A 17,781-nucleotide genomic window follows, 5' to 3' on the forward strand; every position below is an offset into this window, starting at 1 on the left:
AAGAAGGACTAAAATTAAATGGTGTGACTCAGTTGTTAGCATATGCAGATGATGTAGACTTACTGGGGGATGATGTGAATACAATTAAGAATAATGCTAAATTATTTTTCAAAACTGCTAAAGAGATAGGTTTGGAATTTAACAAAGAGAAAACTAAATATATGCTTACAGGCCGAAACCAAGTTTTAGGTAATAATCAAAATCTAATTATTGATAACAACTCGTTTGAACCAGTTTCCAAATTCAAATATTTAAGAGTAATATTAACAAATGAAAATTATATTAAAGAGGAAATAAAAAGTAGGCTTAATTCAGGAAATGCATGTTACTTCTCTCTTCATAAACTTTTGTCTTCTCCTTTAATATCTAAGAAACTAAAAGTTAAAATATACAAAACCGTAATTTTGCCTGTAGTATTATATGGATGTGAAACTTGGTCCCTTACATTGAAAGAGGAACATAAATTGAGAGTATTTGAAAATAAGATCCTTAGGAAAATATTTGGACCTAAAAGGGATGAGGAGACAGGTGAGTGGAGAAGGTTACATAATTTAGAACTACATAATTTGTATTCATGTCCAGATATTATTAGAATAATTAAATCAAGAAGACTTAGGTGGGCAGGCCATGTGGCACGAATGGGAGAGGAAAGAGGAGTTTACAGGATTCTTGTTGGGAAACCTGATGGTAAAAGACCTGTAGGAAGGCCAAGACGAAGATGGAGGGACAACGTTGAGATGGACCTAAGGGAAATCGGTAGGGATGGAAAAGAGTATATAGAACTTGCTCAAGATAGGGACAGATGCAAGGCCTGTGTTGCTGTAGCCATGAACCTTCGGGTATAAGAAGGCTAGGGAGTTAGTTAGTTAGTTATTAACTTTTGCACGTCTCGTTCAAGAAAAGGCTTTAAATGTTAGGGGGGGATTTTTTTTTCATAAAGTTTGTTGTGTGACCTCTCACCTACAACTGTAATTATTAGAATTTTGAAAACTGTGGAACCATTTGTTCTTTGGGTGAAATGGTAGAATATAACTGTGTTCCTGTATTTTTCGCTCAATGTTTTCGATCTTACTTTGATTATTCTGTTCGAATACTAACTAAATGAACTTCACTTCTGTTCTTAACAATAAGAGTAACAAACTTTCGGCTTTCTTGTATCTTTAAATGAACGATGTCAATTTCCAATACAGGTGTAGGAAAATGACGCTCCCTTACGAGGAGGAACGAACCCCTTCAGTATAAATGTCATGACGAAAACCATTTTTCCAAGGTGTGTGGGGCCTCCCCGATGGCGTGCTGGTTACATTGCAGCCTTGTAATCAATGGATTCCGGGTTCGATGCCTGGAGCAGGCCCACAGAGGATCTGATTCCACTTTAAACTCTGGATTCAATCGCGATTAGCTTAGCTGTGCATAAAGCGGGCTTGAAACTCCAACTCCAAATCTCCCATGGATATGGCAATTGTAACATAACTAAAATTATTGTTTTTATTCAATTTTATATCAACGGCCTGGCCGTCCCATAAAAATGTTTGACAACGTCCCATCCGTGACCTCCATTGAAGGTGATACCCTTGCACGACAATATCGAACCCCTTCTCGGATCACTTTGACTAAACTCATTCTGTAGAAAGAACGAAAATAGCAAAGTAAAACAATACCATGCATTGTTTCCAGATAGGCACGTAGAAACATGGGAGAAATGTTTCTCTACTCTTGTTCAACGGAAGGCATGCTCATCTGACGACTACCTCTGTAACAAGGGAACGAAAACGGAAACAAAAAAATGTCTAAAGCCTTCCTTCCTACTTTACACTGTCCGCTGCTAATCCATTCTCACAGTTGATCCAGAGAACAGGATTTCCAGTGACTGGGTTCCTCGGATGTTCAATTCCAAGATAAGCCCATCTTATTTGTAAAGTTACAATTCGCAAGGTCGTTCTAGTGCACAATGGGCTTGTTGTGTTTTTACGCTGCATAAACAAGCACTGGAAGCCGGCGCGATATCACAAAGGAGTCCAATGTATTTTAGCGCCTTGCTAGGATGATGTTCAAACACGTTTTCAGTATTACGAGGGTTGCTGGAAAAGTTTCTCCAAACTACCATCAACAGTGGCGTTAGTGTTCCGCTATTATAAAAATCGAAAGAATATACTTCTTTTATGTACAAATTATCTTGATTGTTTAAGCCTATTCGTTTATTTTTCACAGCAGTTTGAAGTAGTAGTTTCGTGTGAGAAATGAAAATTTCTCGTGAACACATTCGGGCAATGATTTTTTATGATTTCAAATGTAATTTAACACCGAAACAATGCATCGAGCGACTTTATTTGGCTTTTGGGGATCCACCATCCAATAGGACTGTGTACAATTGGTTTTCTGAATTCCAGCGTGGTCGCACATTTCTCAGTGATGAATTTCGTGAAGGTCGTCCATCCACGTCTGTTGTTGCCAGTAATGTTGATGCTGTGCGTAAAAATATTTAGAGATATCGGTATGTGACATACCGTGAGATTCAGGCATCCTTGAACATTGACATGAAAGCAATACATACGATTTTGCATGGTCATCTGAACGTACGGAAACTTTCAAGCCGTTGGATCTCACACAACTTGACCTAAGCTCAAAAACAGGCTCGTGTACATCGCTGTAAAAAATTCTCAAAAAATTCAACCTAGGCAAGTCAAATTTGGTGTACTACATCGTTACAGGGTACGAAACTTGGATCTATTCATACGAACCTGAAACTAAACAGCAATACACTGAGTGTTTCAAAGTGAGCCGAAACCAACAAAAGTTGTTCGATCGAGGTGTGCTGCCAAGCAATTGATTGCTTGTTTCTTCGGTTATACAGGACATGTGGCAACAATGCTTTAGAAGATCGAAGGACTGTAAATGGTGAGTGGTATATAACAATTTGTGTGACAGAGGCCATCAATGAATTGCGTAAAACAAACCCAAATCGTCGCATTATCCTAACGCCAGTTCTACGCCAGTTCCCACTCAGCACACCAAACTGTTGATGTTTTGTCCAGTAAAAATGTCGAATTAATAACTCATTGTCCGTACTCACCTGATTTATCACCTAATGACTTCTTTTTGTTCCCACACACGAAAAATAAGGTGCGTGGTGAGCGATTTGTGTCGCCTGAAGAAGCTGTTGACGCATTCCGAACAGCGGTTTCTGAGGTATCAGCTTCAGAGTGGAAAAAATGCTTTCAAAATTGGTTTGAGCGTATGCAAAAGTGTATCGTTCGTAAGTGTGAATACTTTGAAAAACAATAAAGCCATTCCCAGAATTGCACATGTCTTTTTTCATATTGATTGCAGAAACCTTTTCCAGCAGTCCTCGTATTAGCACTCACAGCTGTAGTTGAGGGTATACGACGGTGTACCGTATCCCCTCTGGTTAACCTTACTCACTAGCAGGGGTGCCCATCCCCCCACCCCCAGGGCTGAGGACGCATCCCCCCAAAAGTTGTTCACCAGAATCTCCCCCAAAAGAAATATTCATCACAACCCACACAAACATAAAAATCAATAACAAATCAATCAAACGAAACTATTCCCCCTATTTTTGTGTGAAGATATATATATATAATTGGTAGCTAAACTATAACATTTTGTCCCCCCCCCAAAAAAAATCTCATGACGCTGTGGGCACCCCTACTCACCAACCTTTACTTTCTACTTTCATTCTATTTATATTTATTTATGTAATTTGGCTTTTACTCCAGTATCAAAAATGCCACCAGTTTAAGTCTCAGAAAAAGATGAAGATGTGATTGTAAAAAAACCTTGCCGCAAACGCCAACGTTTGTACAAAACGTTCACGACAAGCTACAGAAGAATACTTTGTTGCATAATGTAAATAGTGCCGTGTTCAAAGTTTCCAAATGTTTTATTTTTAGTGTTCTTAGAAGTATTTTTAAAGTTATAAACAGCATACAAACTAACAATTCACAAAAGCAATATCAACAAGAAAAGAAAATACAATAACATGTTGTACTGTATCCCTTACGTTCAAATGCAATCATTCAAATATGCGTTTTGTATTATTAAAATATGCCTCATTTTGTCAGTTATGGGAATGCCTTATGCCTTAACGTTTCGTGAACCTTAGTGTATATTCTCTGAAAATCTTGGGACTACACCACCGTTGGCACTATACTCCCTTTACGGGTGTCACTCTGTCGCTAATAAAAGTAATTCGTCGCCCCAGTGGCAGAGCACGATAAATGGTCGAGTTTGGATCTCACCGCCGAAGGTCACGGTTTGAGTCCTGAAGCAAGTATGGGTGTTATGTCTGAGTGTCACTGCATTTCATCTATTTATTATTCACCAAAGTGGAAAAAAGGGATTTGAAATACGCACGCAAATGAGTTTACAACAAATTCAAACTACAGGCCGAAGAACATGGAACAGTGGTTCGGATCCCACTTTAAACTGAAGGTCCAGTCCCGAATAACCTACCTGGGCATAAAGTGGACTTAAAACAAACAATTGGCAACTGTAGGCAAGAAAATTTGAAAACGCACCTAAAGATAAATATTTCTGAAACATAATATTCACAAGAAGTTTTAAAACACACACAATACCCGTATTTTTCTCGACTGACTGCTTTATTTTACGTCCCTTTTCTGCTATTTTTTGCTAATTACGACGATGAGAAGAAAGGTAATGAAATGAATCAGGGGACAAGCACAAAGAAAGACGCAGAACACAAACCCTACAGAGGATTGTATGTTTACGTCCAGGTGTCCAAGCCTCATTGACCTGCATTTTTTGCGTTTCCAGGATGTAAGAAATATCGACATTCGAGTCCCTAGTAAACCACCGCATAAACTTCTTTTCTCTAATAATGCGTGTCCATTTCACACAGAACATAATCCGAAGAGTTGCTTGTAAGTCTCATGGTCTGTCACTAGTACCAGCATAAAGTGTCATTTTCACATTATTGAGCCAGACGGTTACTAAATTGAGTACCCATGTTACAGTTCCAGATAATGCATAATCAACTGAAATGCGAGTAGACTGTGGGAGTATCACATGGGACACCTCGGGTTCGATTCTCACAATGAGAATATCTAAACACTAATCACAATGATGAGGATAAGTGATGACTAGATTACATTAATGAATAGACACTAACAAACAACACCCATGCCCAGGACTCGAACCCAAATCTTTAGCTAGATGATATAAATTCGATCAATTACCGCGCTTGGCAACCAAGGTGTCGAATTGGCTTTATGAGCAACAGAATGGCACGGAGAAAAGAAGTATAGTGCTAAAAATGCTGGAAACTTGTATGAATGTCATCAGCAAGGGATATCATACCAGCTTCCAGTGCTTCTTCATACACTGTAAAAACACAACATGCCCATTGTGAAAGAAAATGACCTTGCTAATTGTAACTTTACAATTGTCTCAAAGTTAAAAACAACAGTAACAAAATAACAAGACTTTGTAAAAATATCCTCCGACCTAATTTTCAAACCTCAAATTTGTAAAATTATTGGCAGCTTTGTTACTTATCTTTCCGTCAGCTCAGGAATTTACACTTCCCTCATCTTGTCGTTGTCAAATGACACTTGTAATCACCAGGTGTGGAAATCAATACTTACTATTTCACCTTAATGTAAGGTATATTTTTGAAAACACACACTTAACAGCAATCAAATAAACTTGAAACTACATATTACAATTATTTCAACATTTTTTCTGCCACTATTAACCCGCTGCTATCGTCATTTGAGCTTGTTGATAAATATCTCAGTTTGTTAAATGTTGCCAGGTCCTGGTACTTCAAGAGTCGTTTATCTGTCCATCTGGCACTAGTTGTCTATGACGTCATAAATATTTGCCAAATTAAAAAGCGAACAAACACATCATTTCAACTGCATAACAAAGAATCACAACGTAATGTCCCAGGTCATTTATATGGCCTTCTTCCACACAACAAAGACAATGAACACAACACTTGTGTGGAGGAAATTTTATTTAACAGTTGAAACAATTTCCAGTTTCCACCTTTTCAACTTTAGTGGAAATTAGTTTGAAATTCTGGAGAGGGCCATCCTCCTAGATCTCTAGTATTTGAACCTAAACTATGGGGTTTTGAATTTCTCCAGGAGGAAGTATTTGGATCCAGATTACTTCTCATATCTGTCGGTGGATCATCGGTCTGCACTGCACACTCTTTTACGCAATTGGTTCGGCGATTTCCTCTCCAGTCGTCTTTATAAGGCGCAGTTCGGTTTCTGTACCAGTTATTTCTTGTTGGTCTTCGATCTCTCCAGTTGGTTGAATTTTCACTATGGAAGACACGGTTAGGATTTTGGAAGTTCTGAACTTCGTTCTTGTCTGGAGAAGGTCTGACAAAACTAGTGTACCTAAGGTTCAGAGAACCCTGGCGCTTATTTTCCCATCTAGGCGGCTCATTCCTGCAACTATCTTGCATTTCGGATGCTTCATATCTGCTTAAGAAGCTTGCTAACTGATCTATATTAGCTGGATTTCTGGTCAAAACCAGTTGCCTTATCCGGTGGGGGTAGTGGACTTATTATCATGTGCAAAACTTCTGACTGGTTTACCTCTTCAGTCAGATTACAGTAACTGGCATAAATCTTCCAATATTCTTCCAGATTTAGGCCAGAACCCTTTCTGTACCGTCGGTTTCTCAGTCTGCATTTCTCTCTGCTTGGCTTCTGAAGATGGTAACACCTTTAGGCGATACTCCATAGGCATCCGCATCAAGTCCATATATGTTATAATGCCTTCAGTTTCTGCTGAACCTGAATTAATTTCACCACTGAATTTTGCAAGCGAATTAACATCAGCCATTCTAGAATAGCAACTGTAACTATCATTATCAACAGGTTCGTACATCTAGTCTAAAAATTTTACATCCCTTCGGTTTAGTTTTCTTTTTTCCACTTTCGAGTATCGGACCCTTTAGCATGTGAGCATTCTTTAGAGGATGTAGAGCTATCTTCAGTTAAATTCGTATTACCATGTAATACTACCTTTTCTTTCTTCCTAATCCCGTTATCTCTACCTTCTATTCCTTTCTTTCATTTTCTCTCTCCTCTTTGTCCTTAGCTCTTTCCTGTTGCCTTTCTTCTTTATCTCTCTCTCTCTTTCTAATTGTCGCTCATCTTTATCTTTTTTCCTTTGTTCTATATCCAAATCCAATGCTCTAAGAGCTGCCATAATCTGCTCTTCCCTTTCTTCTTCCTTCCTTTCATGTTCTGGAAGTTTTCCTAAGACCATTTCCTTCTTTCCTTTCATCTATTTCCTGACTTAGCTTATCTCGCTGATCATTTAATTGTTGGATAATTTCTCCCCACCTTTTATCAAGTTCCTCTTTATCTGCTTTTCAGCCCTTATCTATTATTCTGCTTAAGTCATCCTTGTTGAATTTACAATTTGAAATTAATTCTTCTTTATCGAGCTCCCTACTCTCTTCTACAATATTTATTTTTTGACAAATTTCTGATAATTTACGGTCTTGATCTTCTTTATCTGCCATTTTCTCTTCCCTATCTTTCCTCCTTCCATCCTCAATTATTCTTAGTAAATCTTCCTTATCTTTTTCTTTTTTGCTTGTAATTTCCTATCTCTCTTACTTTCTTCTCTTTGTTAATCTATTTCCCTTTTCCTTTCTCCCCTTTGTTCTTCTATTTCTCTAATCCCTTCTTCTCTTTGCGCTTCCAATAGCCGTAACACATCCATCAAAGTAATCTCCTTTCCTGCAGTGTTTGGTATATCCTTATGATTGCATTTCTTACACTTCAACTCTTCTGCTGAATAAGACTCCTTCAGCTGAAGAAACTCTGCGCACTTCAAATGGAACTCCATTGAGCACTCGTAACACTGCGCAACCCATTCCTCCATTCTGCTAACATCTTGGCAGCACATCAAATGGGCCATCTTATGCTTCTTGCTGTCACTCCTCAACCTCTTCTGCATTCCCAGCAACTTATCTTCTATTCTTTAGTAGTCTACATCGAGGAAACTGTGTTAAGCTTGGGCTACCTTAAGAAGGGCTATTATCACTACACTTTACAACGTAAGCCGAAACCGAATCACATCAACAAAAAATGCACGCGACAGTTTCTGAATTTTCAGTCCTACGAAACCGAATCACATAATCTGAAGCTACACGCAAAGTCTCCGAAGCTTCAGCAGTCAGAAACTAAATCACGTAAGCTGAAACTGCACGCGAATCAAGAATATTTTTCACTAACCTGGTGATCGAAATTAATTTTCTCTCCATGCTACCACTTTGGTCGCCAATAAATTCCTGTTACGTACCTTTCAGTCAGCTCAGGAATTTGCCCTTCGCTCATCTTGTCGTTGTCAAAAGACTCTTGTAATCACCAGGTGTGGAAATCAATACTTACTATTTCACCTTAACAGCAATCAAATAAACTTGAAACTACATATTACAATTATTTCAACATTTTTTCTGCCACTATTAACCCGCTGCTATCGTCATTTGAGATTGTTGATAAATCTCTCAGTTTGTTAAATGTTGCCAGGTCCTGGTACTTCAAGAGTAGTTTATCTGTCCATCTGGCACAAGTTGTCTATGACACCATAAATATTTGCCAAATTAAAAAGCGAACAAACACAACATTTCAACTAAATAACAAAGAATCACAATGTAATGTCCAGGTCATTACAGCTTCTTTATAAAATCATATAACAATTAGTTGGTAATAGTTTTTCTTGTATGTACGCATTGCTTGCATGATAGAATTATTTTCCTGTAGTTTACGGTTATTACAAGCATAAGAAAACAGTTTTTTCTTTGTGACGTTTCAGGAGAACACACGCTCCTTTCATCAGACATTTATTTTCATTTTGACTAAAGATACAGTTATAACAATGGATAGTAATTTTTAAACAAAAAGAATCTGTTATATAATGGATGTTGTCAATGTTACATTGTTGTAATATAGCAACTTAACTGTGAAAAAAGCAGTCTATTTTATTTTTATTTTAGAATTATTTTTTTTTTTTTAATTATGAATCCCAAATATCATCAGGTAATTCAAATTCATCATTGTTTTCACAAAGTCTCTTGATGTTTTCTGTTACATTAAATTTTAAAGATGGTGGCTTACTCCATTTGTGAAAAAGAAAACTCCACACTGGATCTATGTTACCATTTTCACACTAACAGAATAAACCAAATCAAAAAACAAGTTGCAAGAAAACTAAAGGAAAAGAGAAATACAGACAAAGATGAAAAATCTGTTGAAAAGAAATTTGTGTGCATTCCATTCCACAAGGGATTCTCACATAAAATTGCAAAAATTTTTAAAAGTTTTAATTTCAAAATTGTTTTTAAATCACCAAGAAGTTTGGAATGTACATTTAATGAATTCAAAATGAGAAACTCGCTACCAGATGTGGAAACCACAGGAATATATAATATAAGTTGTTCATGTTCAAAAGATTATGTGGGACAAACAGCAAGGAAAATGGCAATAAGATGGCATGAACATGATTTGGACATTATAAATCTAAACCCAAGAACAGGTTTGTCAACTCATATCATCGAAGAGAAGCATTTGATTAAAAAGAGAAGGGTTTTAAAAAGATTAACGGGAAACACAGAGTTGAATGTCTGGGAAGCCTCGTTCATTGCAGAAGAACACTGGAATAAATTAAATAATGAAAATGGTAACATAGATCCAGTGTGGAGTTTTCTTTTTCACAAATGGAGTAAGCCACCATCTTTAAAATTTAATGTAACAGAAAACATCAAGAGACTTTGTGAAAACAATGATGAATTTGAATTACCTGATGATATTTGGGATTCATAATTTAAAAAATTCTAAAATAAAAATAAAATAGACTGCTTTTTTCACAGTTAAGTTGCTATATTACAACAATGTAACATTGACAACATCCATTATATAACAGATTCTTTTTGTTTAAAAATTACTAACCATTGTTATAACTGTATCTTTAGTCAAAATGAAAATAAATGTCTGATGAAAGGAGCGTGTGTTCTCCTGAAACGTCACAAAGAAAAAACTGTTTTCTTATGCTTGTAATAACCGTAAACTACAGGAAAATAATTAGTTGGTAGTCTCCATTAACAGATTAACCATTGCCATCCCTTGTACAGTCACGGACACTGCCGGCTTGTAACGATTCAATTGAAAGTCAATGTATTCGTTACAAGCCGGCAGTGTCCGTGACTGTACATTCCATACTGCATTAAACCCGTAAGGACATGTGTATGGGTGAAATTACCCATCCAATTTTGAAATATATTTTTTGATCGCTTCTGATGAATGTCTGGGACCACCCTTCTCAGTACCTTTCCAGTGAATTTTTTAGTGTCTAGACCTTGAATCGGCTGTTTGTTAGTTAGTTCCACTTGTAGAAACACTGCCTGGGCATATTTTACATAATGCGTGCCTACATGTTTGTTTGGTATTTCAACATACTCTACTTTCTTATTTTTATCAATTGTGTGATTCAATGCAAATGTTCAAAATTAATAAAATTATATTAATTCAATGCTTTAAAACAATTATAATTTGGACTTGGGAAGCAATTTTGGTTGTGAGATTCTTTACCCAACACCGCCCTTATATCCTAGCGGGGATCATGCATCATCCTGCTGGGTTAAAAACCAAGTCAGGTTTCAAGTAAGGAAATCTGAACTAATTCTTATAACGCACTTACTAACAACTATGAGTGACACAAATGCAATAGTCGATCTCTGTGGTGAAGTTGTTAGCATCCTATGATACCAACAGTCCACAGTTTGAATGCCGTCCAGGGCATGGACATTCTTTGTGAGTGTTCCTTCATCAATGTCATCATATCACTCATCCTCATAGTAGCAATTAGCCAAAATTGGCAGAAAAGCGATGCTAAATATCAAAAATACAAATATCAATGCAGCAACTTTTCTTCCTGGACAAATTTTCAAACCAGCCTAGATTTTCCATCAGAATGCTTAGCAAGGTATTGTTCTACAGACGATCCGGTACGATGCCGAGCATTATCATGTAACAAACTATTGGCCAGAATCACAGAGGTCCTTTCTAACACTCTTCATCCTGTTTCTGAGTCGACTAAGCACTTCTTTATAATACCACTGATTGATTTTTTGGTTTTCAGGGACAAATTCATGGTGGATCAGTCCTTGGGAATCAAAAAATGCGATCAGCAGCACCTTTGTCTTCGATTTTGACATCCGTGCTTTTTTCTTTACGGATGAGAACTGTCCTTTCCACTGCACACTCTGTCTTTTTGATAATGCTGCATCACCATAACAGTTGGGCTGAAAAGTTCGTAGGCTGACTCATAGATGGCGTTACTAGAATTAAATCCATGTGATTTTTACTTAGTACTAACCTTCAAAAGATACGTGTATAAATTTCACAACTGCCGGATAATTAGTTGGTGAGATATAGCATTGTGAGTGAAGCAGCTTTTGTTATTGTGAAAAAATGGATAAAAACAGAATTTCATGTGTTATTAAAGCATTGCTTTTTGGCGAAAAAAAAATACTGTTGAAGCCAAGGCTTGGCTTGATAAACATTATTCGGACTCTGCACCAGGAAAATCAACCGTTGAGAAGTGGTTTGCTAAATTTAAACGAGGCGAAATGAGCATCGAAGACGATGCACGCAGTGGACGCCCCAAAGAGGCTGTTACCGACGAAAACATCATAATAATTTTAACTCTTTCGCTGCGGTCGTCGCATTTATGCACAGCATGCCAGGTGCCTTGCTCCACGGAAGTCGCATTATTGCGAGTTCATACTTCCACTCGCTGCGGGTGTCGCATTTCCGCAGTACGTTGCTTTTAGTAGCCTTCAGACATATGTTGATACTATTTGGAACTATTTGAACTTGTAGTTTTGTTTATATCCGTATGATGTCGCTAATTACGCCTCCGTTTAGAATATGAGCATTGAGTGCTCTGACATGTCAGTTTCAAATGCATGTTCGAATGTAAACAACATGGCTTCGTCAAGTCGTCAACACTTGTCTGATAATGATGTTACTCAACTGTTGAATCAGAAGGTGAATTAAATTGTGATGATAATAGCGACAGTTTTTATGAGACTTCAAGTGGTGACAGTGATTGTGTAGTGTCTGATGAAGAATTTGTACCGCCGTCCGTAACATCATAGAGCAGAGTGCAAAGCAGCATTGATCTAGGTGCGGGAAGTTCGACACAGGCAAGTGCTAAGTTACTTGGTGACAGTACAGTAATTAGTACACCATTTTCTTGTTTTATCAAATATTTCCCCCGCTCAGTATTTGAACACACAGCAGAACAAACTGAACTTTTCGCCACCCAGTATCTTGATACTACTTACGAATTTCCACACCGCTCCACCACTCTGCGTCATCACATGTTTTGAGAAATACCATACCATCAGGGACTACAGAATGGTTTGCCAGTGCAAGGAATGACTTTTGTAATTTCTCTATAACATATTTTGCAATGTAATTTTTTTTAAATTATTCTTTCTAAATTTTTTTTTCAAAATTTCAAAATTTTTATAATAAAATAACTTTTATTTTGTCAAAAAAAATATTTTTTACTATGTTAGCCTACGAACTTTTCAGCCCAACTGTTACACTGCCCGTATCATCTGCAATGTTTCGGTAAACGGTTTACCCAATTTGTAACAAAACTTTATGCTGTAACGTTATTCCATCTTGGTGCATGTATTTTGTACGCTGCCTGCACATGACCTGCATCTGACGCACGCTTGTCCCGATACAGACTGCCTGTAACAGGTTGAAACGTGCACTGGCGGGAAGTTTAGATATAGCTCTTTGCAGTGTTGCCAGAATACGGTACCTTTTTATTTGGTTTGGTTCTTTTATTTTTTGACAGTTTGGTTTCTTTATGGGTGGACTTTGTATTATGTAAAACAAAATTAAAGTTAATAAGACATAAAATATGATAAAACTTTATCAGTCATCATGATTCTCATGCAATAATATCAAGTCATAGTTGGACTCAATTTTATGATGAAACTCTATCTTTTAATGAATTCTTCTCTGATGAAGAACTAAGTTTCGTTTGAAAGTTCAGACCAAGAAAATAGGTACATGTTGCAACTTAGTCAACTTATGAATAATTTATAAATCTAAAAGAAAAATGTTTCATTAAAAATTATAGCTTTCTTCTGACTAAATAACATGACACAATGTCTCGCAAAGATAATGTAATCTCAGAACGAAAAAATAAAAAATGATCACACTACCTATCTTTTAAAATATGATTAATAATAAGTGATTGAACAAAATAGTGTAACTTTTAACATACACTAGAGACAATACACATTCAGTTTTGTATTTGTGTTTTGTACTGCATTCAATATGTGTACCAGTAGCACAACCACAGGGGGGCATTGCCCTCCCACCCCCCAACCTTCGATGGAAGTTAATTCTAGGGGGTCAAACGTAGACGGCCAAGGGCACCTGTAGGGGGAGCACAGAGGAGCAATTACCACTTTCGATTTAAAATTTTATGCAAATAAAAATACATTTCGTAAAATTTTCTTGCTCGCTTCGCTCCCAATACCTTCTTTTCTGTCTCGTCAAGTTCAGAACCGTAGGTAGGGGGCAGTGGGAGTCGGCCATGGGCACCAAATGATCTAAATGAAAAAAAAAAGTTGTGAAAAAAGAGAATGCCATGGCATCCAGTGAAATTATTGGCACCCTATTAAATCAATATTGCTTTCAATTGCAAAAGTTAGATCTAAAAATGTTCTTGCTCGCTTCGCTCGCAATCTTGATTCTTTTATGTAATGTATTGTATATATGTATTGAATTAACTTAGAATATGTATACAATTTACTGTTAGCATGTTGCATATGTGTTTCCTTGTTTTATGTCACTCCATGTTGCATATGTGTAAAACATATCTTGTACATGAAAGTTATACATGTTTTATGTACAAAAAGAATTATCTTCAGAATGCATTTATCATTCATTTTCTGCCATTCAAGAATATAGTTTGTGTGCTTGTTTTCCATTATTATCTAATGTGAAATTGACGGTGTTGAAAAAATATTTCAAATCGTTTGTTCCAAACAAATGCTTTAGCACAGAGTTCTAACCCCCTTTTTGCGTAATTTATCAGGATAATAACGTCATTGATACTACTACTACTACCAGTAGTAGAAATAATAATAATAATGAAATTATTAATGTTTCTGTAATTATTATTATTATTATTATTGGTACGTTTATCCTGGTACTTGCCCCCCCCCCCAGACAAAAATTCGTGGTTGCGCCTCTCCACACAACCAAAATTAAATGGTTTAATAATTTATTACAATTCTTGCAGTTCTACTCAACAACTTGAATAGATGTAAATGATGAATATACTGTTGTTTTTACCTATATAAAGATTCGGATTTCTTTGGTAAGATATTTCTGTAAGTTAGAGGTAATGTATTTGTATCTTTGCTTATTTTATTTTGAATTTCTTCCACTTTTGTCTAATCATGAAATTGATAAAGGTAGACACACAGAACTCTTATGGCCAAACTGGGTCTCAAACACGGGAAATTCAGTGGCGAGATCAAACGTTAATCACTTTATGTACGTGCCCACCGAGCCAGCTAAGTTAATATCATTAAGATGTTGTAATCACTATTGGAAAATGGGAACAGAGGTAACAAGCTGAATCATGCATCCTTTTAATCATGCAACACATGATTAAACTCATCCTAAAATGTGATAGATTCAATAAATTTATCACTTTAGGATAAACATTTCTTCCATGCTAGATATACATCAGCCTGTGTGCAAACTCACACAAACAAGATATACGAGCCCTCCAATTTGAGTAGAGAATACCTTTCTGCATATCAAATATTACAATTACTTATATATCACAATATATGGATTCGAAAAATCAATTCACTTCAAAAACTGGGAACAATTAGTCCTACATACAACTTTTCATTATTAAAAATTTATTTTAACTATAGATATCTCATACAAAATTATCAAAGATGTTAAAATTACTTCAGTTTCTGGCTACCTCGTGCAATTTTATTGTAACCATTGCATCATTTTAGCAATAATTTTGTTGTTGTTGTTGTTCAACATATTCAAAAGATTCAAAAAGGTACAAATAATACTTTTCAACTTCAAGAGTTTAAAAGGCAGTTGTTAAATTCTTGGATATGATTGCTTAATACTTGTTTAATGTATGCATGTTACAGACAATGTCCATAAAAAAATAGTATATTTAAATACACTTTCACACAAATATAGAATATTAACATTTCATTTCAATGTATAAATAAAATTACAAATATGTTCCTGTAGCTATTCAGCAATATGTTTATTTCTCTAGAAAAAAATCATATAAAATTACCGAGATCAAAATTCAGAATTTACTCTTTTATTTTATGCTTGCATCTACAGGTCACAAAGTTTATCCTGGTACAGATTTCACCAGTAAGTCGCTTGTCATCTGTTGTTGACAAACATATGTTTTGTGCAGACATGGTGACAAACTATGCTGTTGCAGATTGATTCGAAAGGCAAAAAATATCAATGAGTTTAGATAAATTATTTTTTCCTTTGCCAAATGAAAAAAAAAATACCTGCTGTGTTGGTTGGCTTCCCCTACCCTCTGCTGAAAACGTGACAACCAAGTGTTCAAATTCCCTTTGTAAAGGGAACAGCGAACGCTGGCAGAGACAAAGCACTTGGTTTCTCCAGCACTCCTCTTAGTGGATGAAAGCAAACACATGATGGCTACTAGGGTTTTCAAGCTGATAACGGACCAGCTAGTGGTGTGAACTGTATCACAATAAATCTTATGGCCTATATATAAACACACTAGGATTAAAAAAAAGTAATTTACTCAATGTACGTGAATACAAAGATTAATCAATAGTAAACTGCTTACAACATTTGTCAGAAAAAAATAATTCAAGTTGGAGTTCTTTACATAATAAAAATAAAATAAAATTTCTTGATGGTATTACTAATACTATTTAATTCTTATTTTACATATAACATGCACTGTACATCATCTCTTCTAATTTAAGGTTGTTACAAGCGAGTAAACAGTTATTTGATGTAATGTTTCAGAATACATGTTCCCTTTATTAGATCAATATTATATCCGTTAACACTCATCCTCATCCTTGCGATTAGCCAAAAGTGGCAGAAATGCAAAGTAAAATAAACTAAATCAATCAATCAATCTGTAAGACTGATCAAATGACAAATGTCTCATGAAGCAAGCATTTGTTCTAAAATGTTACATCAAAACAACATGTTACTAGTACTATTCAGCATATGATACATAACAATTATACTTATTTTAAAATGTGGAAATTGAGAGAAAAACATGCAGAGATTCACTACTTAGTTTCACATTTCAGAACCATCTTTATAATTTACAAATCATGCACCTGCTTTCAAGTTTGGTATCATTATGTGCTATTGACTTCAAAATCATTACCAATTTTTTTGTGCCATTTGAGGTGGTACAGTTTTATTTTCTACTGAGATGACCAATTAGGTTTCAAAATAGAAGACTTATCAAAGATGATGTGTATGCAATACTGCATGCAAGAAAATTATTGTATAATTCACAATGTAAAATGTTCAACATGAAAATTTGATGTAGTCAACTACATGCCTTGTAATCGCAAACTGAATCATCTGTCAGAATGATCTGTGGTCAACCACAATTCTTGAGATGTTTAAAAATATTTTATTGCTATTAACATATGTGTATAAGTTTTTTCCAGCTGACAACTTACTAAAAAATTGTGTAAAATATTGTGGCTTTTTGCAGAATACAAGAAAATTGTAAAAGACTTGTAATAATGTGAACGTATGAACAACCATGGCATCATCTTGAAAAAATGTACACACATTTGCTGCATAAAATCAGGAATTTCTGTAAACTTGGGGGACACTCTCCTGGTTCCGTAAGGCTGGTGATTCAGAGGATCTCTGGGATGTACCTTAGTTGTTACTCTTCGGAGCAGATTTTGTTGCAAAGTGGGTATTTTAACACCAGAAGCTGTAAGGTGTTCATAACATCAAAACTTCATACTCTTCCATGTTCACCTCTTTACTTTACGCACAATGTACTTCAGCATGAAATTTGAAATGGAATCCATCCATTTCCTGGTAGTCACTGGTACGGAGTTCCTCTTCAGATCACTCATGTCACCTAAAACAAATTACAACATGTAACCATTTGCCATTCCCAAATTCAAAGGGAATGATCACAAAATGAACATAGCAACATATTCCATGCTTAGTTACTTAACCCTTAAACTACGGCTTGTTCAATAATGTAACCATAGGTATTTCCATTAACTATGGCTTGTTCCTTAATGCCGTAATGAAACAAACAGCTTTTTTCCTAGTATGTGACTTATAGGACATACTGTGATTCGGATAATGGTCGGAGTTGTGCACGAGCCTTGAGGTATGTAATTAGCAATTAGTAAAGTTTAATTTCATTCTTGCTATATTGGGGGGGGGGGCAATTTCCTGAAGAAATAATGTGATTTCTTGTCTTTTTTTCCATTAATTTTGACAGCATTGTTCTTTTCTCAATTCTGGTTTTTAGAAATACACTTCACCAAGGGAAAGCAATAATTGAAAAAATTTTCCCACTGTATTGGAAAATATATCAGGCAATACGCAGGTACCGTTTTATACCTTCATGTCCTGCGTTGCCCGCATGGGGGTCCAATGAATTTCAAATTTAATGAAAAAAAAGCTTTAT

The 17,781-nt window shown here is 35.9% G+C and overlaps 1 protein-coding gene across 2 annotated transcripts in view; it reads right to left on the reverse strand.

Moving 5' to 3' along the window:
- LOC145981997 (autophagy-related protein 16-1-like) overlaps positions 1-17,781 on the reverse strand; it is a 731,341-nt gene that overhangs the window by 659,888 nt on the left and 53,672 nt on the right. Inside the window, exon 9 of one of the 2 annotated variants that reach the window (XM_083115531.1) lies at positions 15,326-17,217. The exons of the other annotated variant lie outside the window; for it this stretch is intronic. Within the exon in view, the coding sequence (XP_082971657.1) occupies positions 17,209-17,217 (9 nt within the window). The 3' untranslated portion in view covers positions 15,326-17,208. Of the gene's footprint in view, positions 1-15,325; positions 17,218-17,781 lie in introns of those variants that run through there. 2 annotated transcript variants of the gene reach the window in all.

The sequence above is a fragment of the Lepisma saccharinum genome, chromosome 30 (genome assembly GCF_977018435.1).
Source record: "Lepisma saccharinum chromosome 30, izLepSacc3.1, whole genome shotgun sequence".
Classification (NCBI taxonomy): domain Eukaryota; kingdom Metazoa; phylum Arthropoda; class Insecta; order Zygentoma; family Lepismatidae; genus Lepisma; species Lepisma saccharinum.